General features: G+C 41.2%; 1 protein-coding gene across 6 annotated transcripts in view; it reads right to left on the bottom strand.

Annotated features, from left to right (window-relative positions):
- The window catches only part of VPS13A (vacuolar protein sorting 13 homolog A), a 267,302-nt gene extending 257,742 nt beyond the window's left edge, over nucleotides 1-9,560 (bottom strand). For 3 of the 6 annotated variants that reach the window (XR_012374024.1, XM_073878048.1, XM_025891367.2), the window contains exon 1: nucleotides 9,255-9,556. Coding sequence is in view for 4 of the 6 variants with exons in the window: in XM_073878048.1 (XP_073734149.1) it covers nucleotides 9,255-9,354 (100 nt within the window). In the remaining 2 variants the exon portion in view is untranslated. Of the gene's footprint in view, nucleotides 1-9,254 lie in introns of all 6 variants that reach the window. The other 3 variants (XR_012374025.1, XM_025891365.2, XM_073878049.1) reach the window with 3 other exon arrangements.
- Nucleotides 9,561-11,067: the final 1,507 nt, after the last annotated feature.

The following is an 11,067-nucleotide window of genomic DNA, read 5'->3' on the forward strand; positions in this document are numbered from 1 at the left end:
AAAAAAAAAATTAAGCCTTTTATTTTCCTCATTATTAATAATCTAATGGAACACTATCCAAAATAATAGCAACAGTGCATTGGGTAAGTACAGCTTATGGATAAGTGAAATGAATGACAGCAATGTTATAAGCAGCAAAAGGAATGGAATGGCAAACTCTTTATAATGTACTTCCACTACTATGAAGCAATGTAGTTTTGATTGGACTTAGATTAGTTTTAAATGTATACTGTAATTCCAAGAACCCCCCCCCCAAAATTAAAGAAGTATAACTGATATGTTAGAAGAGGAGAAAACATAGAGGTGCCTGGGTGGCTCAGTCGTTAAGCGTCTGCCTCCAGCTCAGGTCATGATCCCAGGGTCCTGGGATAGAGCCCCACATCAGGCTCCCTGCTCAGCGGGAAGCCTGCTTCTCCCTCTCCCACTCCCCCTGCTTGTGTACCCTCTCTCGCTGTGTCTCTGTCAAATAAAATCTTTAAAAAAAAAAAAGAGGAGAAAAAATAAAATTATAGAAAATACTCAATTAAAACCAGAAAAGGCAGAAAAGGGGGAAGATTTTAAAAAGCAAAGACATACATGCAAGAAAGAGAAAAGAACTACAAATACAAGAGATATCCACTAACCTAAATATATCAATAATCACTTCAAATATAAATGGTCTGAATATACCAATTAAAAGACAAAACTTGACACAGTGGCTAAAACAAAACAAAACCCAACAAGGAAATGTCCGCAAGAAACCCACTCTAAATATAAAGGCATAGACAAACTAAAAATAGAGATCTAATTAAAATTTGTAGAACACTTCTTATAACAATAGCAGACAGAATACATATTCTTCTCAAGCTCACACAGAACATTCACCACAGTAAACCAAACTCTGGGCCATAAAGCATACATTAACAAATTTAAGGGAATAAAAGTCATACAAAATCTGCTTTCATACTACAATGGAATTAAACTAGAAATCAATAACAAAAAGAAAGCTAGAAACTCCCAAAATATCTGAAGATTTCATGAATGTTAACTTAAAATAACACATAGGCCAAAGAAGTCATCTCAAAAGAAACTGTAAAGTATCTTGAATCAAATGAAAATAGTTTTCAAAATTGGACATGCAAATCAAGGCTTAGAAAGAAATTCACCACTGAATACATATATTAGAAAAGAAGAAAAGGGGCACTTGGGTGGCTCAGTAGTTCGAGGAACCAACTCTTGGTTTCAGCTCTGGTCGTGATCTCAGAGTTGTGAGATGGAGCCCCAACTCTGGCTCCGTGCTCAGCGTGTAGTCTGCTTAGGATTCTCTCTCCCTCTCCCTCTGCCCCTTCCCCTGCTCACACTTGCACATTCTCTCTCTCATACGCACACACTCTCTCTCAAGATATATTTTTAAAAAAAGGCAAAAGATGAAAGATCTAAAATCAATAATCTAAGTTTCCACCTTAGGAATCTAGAAAAAGAGCAAATTAAATCCTAAGTAACCAGAAGAAAATAAGAATTAGAGCAGAAATCAGTGAAATTCAATAGAGAAAAATCAAGAGAAAAACCAATGAAAGCAAAAGATGGTTCTATGAAAAGATCAATAAAACTGGTAACCCTCTAGCCAGATTAAGAAAGAAAAAGACACAAATTACTAATATCACAAATGAAAGGAAGGGCCTTCATTACTGATCCAGTAGACATTAAAAGGATAATAAAGGAATACAAACATGTCCACAAGTTACAATTCCTATAAAGATATATTCCAGCAAAACTCACACAAGAAAAAAATATAAATAGGCTTGCATCTATTAAAGACATTGATTCAATAATTAATAATCTTTCAAAACTGAAAGCATAATGCCCAGATGGGTTTCACTAACATTCTACCAAACATTTAAGGAAAAAATGATACTAAGCCCCTACAATCTCTTCTAGGAAACAGAAGCATAAGGAACACTTCCTAACTCATTTATGGAGGTCAACATTACCCAAACTAGATAAACATGTTGGGGGGGGGCGCTACAGACCACTACTTCTCAGTGAACATAGATGCAAAAATCCTCAACAAAATATCAAATTGAATCCAACAATGTATAATTATATACCAAGACCAAGTGGGATTTATTCTAGGTATGAAAAGCTCATTCAACATTCCAAAAAAAATCAATTAATGTAATCCATTACATCAACAGGCTGAAGAAGAGAAATCTTAGGATCATATCAACAGAGAGAGACCATTTTATAAAACCTAACACACATTCTTGAAGAAGAAAAAAAAAACTTTCAGCAAACCAGGAATAGAGGTATGTATGGTAGAACAACAAAATGAGAAAACTGGATGCCTCTAGATATGGGGCAAAAAAAACTTTTAAGTATGATGGATACTTCTTTATGTTGATCATGATGACTGTTTCCCAAGAGGATACATATATCAAGATTAATCTAACTGTAGACTTTAAATATGTACATTTTACCATGTCAATTATTTCAATAAAGCTATTAATACAAAATTAGTAATACAATCTAGATTGTAGGTATATGGACTGTAAAATCTTGAAACATTCTGTATGTCTGAACACTTCCCATAATAAAATATTCCCTTTCAGCTCTAACATTCTATGAAAGTTTCTCAAAACATAAAGCTAAAAATAATATTTAAGAAATTAGAATCAGCAATTAACACTCGACTTCAACAAACATTTGTTTGGCTCCCCCAGCATATTCCTATCACAGAAGGACTCCTTCAAATCAGGAATTGTGCCCTGAGTGGAAAGAGTTAAGATGCAGAGTAGTGGGGGGGCCCTGGGCTTGCCTTGGCCTTTGAACATAGCTGATCTGGCATCAAATCATTTTGAACAACTAGGAAATTGATCTGAAGATTAAGAAAACAATCTGCACAATTAGAGAGAGAGAATGTGGTGGCTGCAAGGCTTATCTTAATAAACAAATCAAAGCACACCTAGTTAAAGACCCAAACACTCCCCACTGAAAGTAAGGAAGAACTCTACAGAGGACTGACCTGTGGGAAAGGGCAGCCAAAACAGAGCAGGAGAGTGCACACAGCATACAACAGAAAACACTTCCTGAAGCACCAGGCCTTGGACAGTGTACCACACCTTTTAAATACAGTATTACTCTCAGGAGCAGGAAACATAACAAGCTTTCATAACATGCAAAAGACAGAAACTTAGCCAAAATGACAAGATGGAGGAATTCTCCCCAAAAGAAAGATCAAGAAGAAATCACAGCCAGGGACTTGCTCAAAATAGACAGAAGCAATACATCTGAACAAGAACTTAGAACAACAGTCATAAGAATCCTAGCCAGGCTTGAAAAAAGCATAGAGGACACCAGAGAAATCCTTGCTGCAAAAAGAGAAGACCTAAAAACTAGTCAGGCCAAAATAAAAAATGCTATAACTGAGATGCAAAACCGACTGGATGGAATCACAATGACAGTGGAAGAAGCAAAAAAATAAATAGGTGATACGGAAGATAAAACTATGGAAAATAATGAAGCTGAAAAGAAGAGGGAAAGGAATTGTGCCCTGAGTCATCATCTTCCTACAGAGCCCCTGGGGTATACTGGGGGTAGGCCAATAGGAAGCCACTGCACATTAAAGTCTACTATAAAGAGAAAACAGGGAGAGCAACATTTCAAAAACAAAATATGCTAGGTAAAAAAAAAAAAAAAAAAAAAAAAAATCCAAGTTTCTAATGTTACATAACAATGTCGGGTATAACAGCCACCACCAAAACAAAACAAAAACAAAACAAAACCCTGCAAATTTAGGAGTTTTACAATTTTAAAGAAAACAAGAGAGAAAGAGGTGAAAGAAGACTATAGAAGGAGCTATAAAGTACAGGTATTCCTTGCATTACAAATGATAATTCTATCACACTGCTTCTGCCTCTGAATTTCTAATACTTTTGCCCTGAAAGTACTCTAAAAATGCACCTAGCTGTGCATCACAATCCTGTATCATTTGTTTAAAAAAAAAAAAAAAAAAAAAGATTTTGGTGTACTACTTCACATAAATGAATTATCATCTCTGGACAGCAGTTCAGAAATCTGTATCTGTAACAAGCACATATGGCTGATTTTGATGCTAGCTCTTGAAGGAAACATGAAATTTGAGATTGCTTAGAAAAGTTGGAAGATGAATCTCAGAACTGTCTATGAAGTACTACTACCTCCCTAAGTAGATGACATATAAAAAGGGTGGAGAATTATAAATAGCAGTGCATAAAAAGTATACCAACATCAAAATTCACCAAAAGTGTGAGATAAAGTTCAATTCCTCTTTCCCCCTCACAAAATAGATTCTTCCTGCACTCAGCCTACTTCCTGTAGGGGCCACTATAGTAGCACTGTTCTGCTACATTACATAGATTTTTTTTTTTTTTAGGAACTCTTCATTCATATATAACAATGTTTCCAAGGAAAAATTGATTCTAATTTCCAAAAGATCATCTCAGAAACAAATTTTCAGAGCACTACCAATTATCAGGTTTTAAAACATCCATGTAACTCCTGAATACTAATTAACACTATTAATATGCTAACAGTGAAATCAGCTGGATTATTAGACACCTAGCAAAAGCATATATTTAAAACCAACAGGTCCTTCTAACATTAGACCATAAAAATATTGTCTTTAACAATTTTCCCAAGCAGCATCTAGTTTCTATTATTGAAATTTTCCAGTATTAAGTTTATCAAAATTACTGCTTTTTAAATTCTCAAAAGGATTTTTAAGCACTAAAAGCGATTATCTGAAGCTTCACTTATCAATATATAACCAACTTCTATACATAAAACACTGATTTGTTTTAAAAATTTCATAAACACCATAGTTAGAGAGATCATACTACCTGATTTCAAGACTTACTATAAAGCTAGAGTTATCAAGACAACTGTGGTACTGTTGAAAGAATGGACACACATAGTATCGAAACAGATTACAATCCAAAAATAAACCCATATAATATAAAGTCTAATTTTTTTACAAAAGTGCAAAAATAATTCAATGGAGAAAGGATATTCCTTTTTTTTTTTTTAAAGATTTTATTTATTTATTCATGAGAGACAGAGAGAGAGAGAGAGAGGCAGAGGGAGAAGCAGGCTCCCAAGGAGCAGGGAGCCTGATGCGGGACTCGATCCCAGGACCCCGGGATCATGACCTGAGCCGAAGGCAGACGCTTAACCATCTGAGCCACCCAGGCGCCCCCAGAGAAAGGATATTCCTTTCAGCAAATGGTGCTGCAACAATTGGACATTTGCATCCACATGCAAACAAATGAACATCAACCTTCAACCTATACCACACTTCATACAAAAATGGATCAGAAATCTAAATATAAAATTATAAAACTTCTACACAAGAAAACAGGAGAAAATCTTTGTGACTTCAGGGAAGGCAGATTTCATAGATACACCAAAGCATGACTCATGAAAAGTTTCTGCTAAAGTGGACTTGATCAAAATTGAAAACTTTTGCTTTGCAAAAGACAGAATTGGAATAGAAGAAAAAATTTTCAAATCACCTACCTGACAAAGGACTCATACCCATAATATGTAAAGAACTTTCAACACTTAACAATAAGAAAATACTTCAGTAATAAAGAAGATGTGGTATATATACACATGGAATATTATGCAGCCATCAAAAGGAATGAGATCTTGCCATTTGCAATGACGTGGATGGAAGTGGAGGGTGTTATGCTGAGTGAAATAAGTCAATCAGATAAAGACATGTATCATATGACCTCACTGATATGAGGAATTCTTAATCTCAGGAAACAAACTGAGGTTTGCTGAAGTGGTGGGGGGTGGGAGGGATGGGGTGGCTGAGTGACAGACATTAGGTAGGGTATGTGCTATGGTGAGCGCTGTGAATTGTGCAAGACTGTTGAATCACAGATCTGTACTTCTGAAACAAATAATGCAACATATGTTAAGAAAAAAGAAAAAGAAGATAGCAGGAGGGTAAGAATGAAGGGGAGTAAGTCAGAGGGGGAGACGAACCATGAGACGATGGACTCTGAAAAACAAACTGAGGGTTCTAGAGGGGAAGGGATGGGGGGATGGGTTAGCCTGGTGATGGGTATTAAAGAGGGCACATTCTGCATGGAGCACTGGGTGTTATGCACAAACAATGAATCATGGAACACTACATCAAAAACAAATGATGTAATGTATGGTGATTAACATAACAATAAAAAATTGGAAAAAAAAAAGAAAATACTTCAGTAAAGAGTTTGTAAAAAGTCAGTTACCATATGATTCAGCAATTCTACCCCAGGCATACACCCAAGAAAATTTAGAACATATGCCCACACACACAAAAAAAAAACCCCAAAAACTTGTATATATGAATGTTCACAGCAGCATTACTCATAAAAGCCAAAAAGTAGGAATAATTTAAATGACCATCACCTGATGAATGGATAAACAAAATGTGATCTATTCACACAATGGAATATTGCTCAGTCATAAAAAGAAATGATACATGCTACAACATGAAGCTCAAAAAAATAATTTTAAGAAGCCAGAAACAAAAGGCCACCTACATTGCAAGACTGCATTTAAATGAAATGTCCAGAACTGGTGAATCCACAGAGACATAAAGTAGATTAGTAGTTGCTGGAGGTGGGGTTCGGGGGATCAGGAGAGAACTTGAGCGACTGCTAATGGGTGTGGAGATGAGGTTTACTCGGGGGTGCTGAAAACGTTCTGGAATTAGTGGTGATAGTTGCATAATTTTGTGACTACATGAAAAAACACTTAATTGTACATTTTAGAAGGGTAAATTCAAGAGGAAAAGTACAGCAGATGAAATGCAGTAAATACTGTGATAATGTTGTAAGACAACAGATAGTGACAACATTTATCATGGTTGAGCATTTCATAACCTTTAGAATTGTTTAATCACTGTTACACACCTAAAACTAATATAACATTGTATGTGAACTACATTAATATCTTTAAAATGGTGAACTTAATGGTATGTAAATTAAATCTCAATAGAAAAATTTTAAATAAGCAGAAGATTTGAACAGACACTTCACCAATGGAACTATACAAACAATAAAGAACACGAAAAGATGCTCAACATCTTTAATCACTAAAGGTATGCAAAGGAAAACTACAATACTTTAGAACTATATACCTATTAGAATAAAAAAAAGTTTTTTAAATGACAATACTAAATGCTACTGAAGGTGTAGAGCAACTATGCACTCACACAATGCTGCTAAGATCGCAAAATGGTAAAGCCGCTTTGAAAGGAGCTCCACAGTTTCACAGAAATCAAATGATCATTTAGCATAAGACCTTGCAATCCCACTTAGGTATTAACCCAAGGGAAATAAAAATTTATGTTCACACAAAAACCTGTACATGAATGTTTATTAACAGCTCTATTCATAATGGCCAGAAAGGGAAACCATCAAACATTTACAACACATCCACACAAAAAATATCACTCAAAAATACAGGAATGAAAAAAAATATATAGGAATGAAACACATGCATATAACACATGGGTGACTCTCAAATTCATTTTACATAAGAAGTGAAAGAAGTGAAATTAAGTAAAAGCAGTCAGACCCCCAAAAGCTATCCACCATATAATTCCATTTATATGGCACTCTAGAAAAGACAAAAAACTCCAAGGATGGAAAGAGATCAGTGGTTGCCAGGAGATATGGGGGCTGGAAAGGGTGGACTGAAAAGGGGCAGCAGAGGGAATTTTGGCACCCTAATGGAACTTTTTGTTAACATGATTGTGATAGTGGATACATTCCTCGACATTGCACTTGTCAAGAAAGACAGACCGTACGTCACAAGAGTGAATTTTACTGTATACAAATTTTAAATTCACCCATAAATCACTCTACACAAACCTCCGCCTTGAATGCAGAAGCAACCCTCCACTGCAGATCAAAGCACACTACAAAATGTTTTCAAGGCTTCCTTCTGTGGTGTGTGAAGACAAACTGTATTATTTTTACTCTGCAAATGAGAAGCAGAATAAAACAATCTTCAAGTTTCTGATAACAGGTCAGAGATGCAGAGCTAGCCCCTAGTTCTTGCAGTCTGACTCTATCATGGTACTAGATACCAAAAGCAGTTAACAAGAGGTTATCTCTATCAAACTAATTATCTACTCACACTCTTTCACAAAGGAGAAAAATCAAGATAAATATCTTAGAAGAGGGCTGAAAGTGTGTGCACATTAACAGTTAAGTCCAAAAAAAAATTAACTCTAACTTTGGCCTAGAGCTTCACTTCGTACGCAAAAGGAATCCAATTTACAACGGGTGCTTAAAATAAAGGGGGCAGAATACAGCTGGAAGCACTAATAATGACGCTCCACATAAGGTAGCGCACCAGAGTACAGGGATACAAAGTTTCGGTCCTTCATTTAAGCAACCTAAGGGCACGTTCATCCCCGTCTTTTATAGGTCTGAGACGTTGCACAGCGCACCTAGTTTCTTAAAAAAAAAAAAAAAAAAAAAATTTCACTCTGACCCACAAAATCCCAAAGCCTTACAAACGTGACGCGCTCCTGGGTCAGGCTGTGAACGGAAAATAGCCAGCCAACCATCCGAGTTAATTGTGCACAGGAGTTTCGCTTTCTGTTATCAGCAGAAGCCAGGACAGCAACCCGAATCCAGCCCGGGTGGCCAGAAAGGGGTGCCGAGCAGACACCACGGTTTAGCCACACTCCCGGGCTGGGGAAGGAGGGAAGGAAGAGGGCGTCTTCGGTCGCCGGCACCCTGCCTTCACGTGCGATGCAACGTGCGCCACTCCGTGGGCTCTCCCGAGCCTTAGTCATAACCCCAGGGGATACAGCATGACAGGGATAGGACCGAGCCCGGGGGCGTCTCGTGGCCTCCCCTACGCCCCGCACACCTGAGCCGGGCAGCGCGGGGCGACCGGCAGAGAAGGTCGCCTGGGCGCGATCTGCCCCCCCCCCCACGCCCTCGGAGTCGGCCGCGGGTCCCCTCAGCCGCCCGGCTCGGAAAAGGGGCACTTTTTATCCCGCACCCCCGACCCCAACCCCCTCCCGCCAGAGTACAAACAACTTGAGGGCAGAGGCCGTGGAACTGCCGTCTGGCTTTACGTAATTTAACCCCGAGGCAGGCGGCGGCAGGTGGTGGCGCCGGGCGAGCGAGGGGCCCGAGGCCCCGAGAAAGCACAGCCGGGCTCCGGCAACCAGGGGCCGGGAGGAAAACGAGATTGAGGGCCGGCGGCGGTCTCGTTACCTCCCCAGATGCCCAGGGTGAGCTGGGACGTGTCCAGGTTCACCACATAGTCCCCCAAGAACCGGTTCAACACGTCCACGACCACCGACTCGAACACCATTTTCCTCAGCAGCGGTGGACACGGCAGCCGCCCCCCGCGGTCCTTCCTCCAGCGCCTGACCTCCCACGCCCTCCCTCGAGACCGCTCGGTTCACCGGCTCCCGGGCAGTTCCGACTATATCTGCCCGGACGCCGGACACGCAGCCCCGCCGCGAGCCCTGCGAGGGGCGGAGGCGGCCGATCCCTCCGCGCGTGCGCAGGGCGGACTCCAGGGCGGGGGCGAAGCACGGCGCCGACCCGGGCGCGCCTGCGGGAGAGGAGCAAGGGCGGCTGCGCGGCCGCTTCTCTGACGCCTGCCCCTTCCGTGTAGAACCCGCCTCCTTTTACTCGTTGGCCCCGCCTCCTCCCCGTCACCAGGCAACGGGAGGAGCGTAGGGAGGGCCAGTTTTTTCCCCGACCCCGCCCCCGCCGGACGCACGGTGTCCTGACCGGCGGCGGGGGCGTAGATGGGGGCGGGGATGGGGCGGGGCCGGGCCGGGTGCGTCGGTTACACCAGCCAGGGAACGCCCGTCGCCCTACAGTGGAGGCGACCCCGCACGCGGACCAGTAGGACCTGCACCTGAGCCAGGCGTGGGCAGATTCCAGTCCTTTCGCGGTCAGGCCGCAGGCGTCTCAAGGGAGGGTCCTAGGGAGCCCCCCCACATTATTACAGGTTCCTGCATCCGGCCGCCTGTGTGGGGACGCCTGTAACTGCCCCGCCCGGTGCTCGGAGCGCGAGGCCACGATGCGCGTCGGATGACTTACCCAGCTGCAAATCGTGCCAGGAAGGTGGGGAGAGGGCAGTGAGGAGTAAACTCGGCGTTGGAATGCCGCGCCCTCCTTCCCTGCATCTGATATGGCGCTCTTTTTTTGGTCGTTATTCACAGGGAGCCTCCTTTCATCCCATAGAAAGCCCCTTCAGATTCAGAGTTAGAGAGTCAGCCAGTCCAGAAACTGCTGAGCGCCCTTCAAGAAATACTGTGATACCTACACTCAACCCTTGAGGCTTATGAAATGACTGGCGTAACTAAACTAAATAATAATTAAAGCTCTTTCAGCCCCTTCCCACCCCCATTTGGTCTTATATAAGAAATGGGACCAAATGCCTGAGCTCACAGAGATGCTGGATATGAAGTATGGAGAACTATAATTAATCACCACCCTCTTAAGGATTTAAGATGTAGGAATGTACTTTGAACTTCTCTGTGCATCCTGAACATTAAAGGGATACCTCAAGGGGACTGGCAAGGCTAGAAGGGAAAGCTAGGGAGCCTTAGCACTCAATATCAATCACAGTAAGAATCGTCAATTATAGACCCTTAACAGAAGAACCTCAAGGGGAAAGAATCATCAATTACAGGCCCCAACAGGGAAAGAGGTACATTGCATCTCCTATAAGAAATCAATTACCCCTGCAACTCAGGTGATGAGAAACTTTCATCTTGCTTCTCTCCAAATGACTTTTGTTCAAAACAACCCCTCCTGGGGAGCCTGAGTGGCTCAGTCAGTTAAGGATCTGCTGTCTGCTCAGGTCATGATCTCAGGGTCCTGGGATCAAGCACTGGGTCAGGGTCCCTGCTCAGCAGGGAGTCTGCTTGTCCCTCTGCCCCTCCCTGTCCTCCCACTGAGTGCTCTTTCTCTCTCTCTCAAATAAACAGATACAATCTTTAAAAAAAAAAAAAACCCTCCCAAGTTTCTCCCCCATAAAATAATGCATCTCGCTTTTGTTTGTTAG

This window comes from Callorhinus ursinus, unplaced genomic scaffold, assembly GCF_003265705.2.
Source record: "Callorhinus ursinus isolate GAN/ISIS: 27379988/994484 unplaced genomic scaffold, GSC_fseal_2.0 scaffold28, whole genome shotgun sequence".
Lineage (NCBI taxonomy): Eukaryota > Metazoa > Chordata > Mammalia > Carnivora > Otariidae > Callorhinus > Callorhinus ursinus.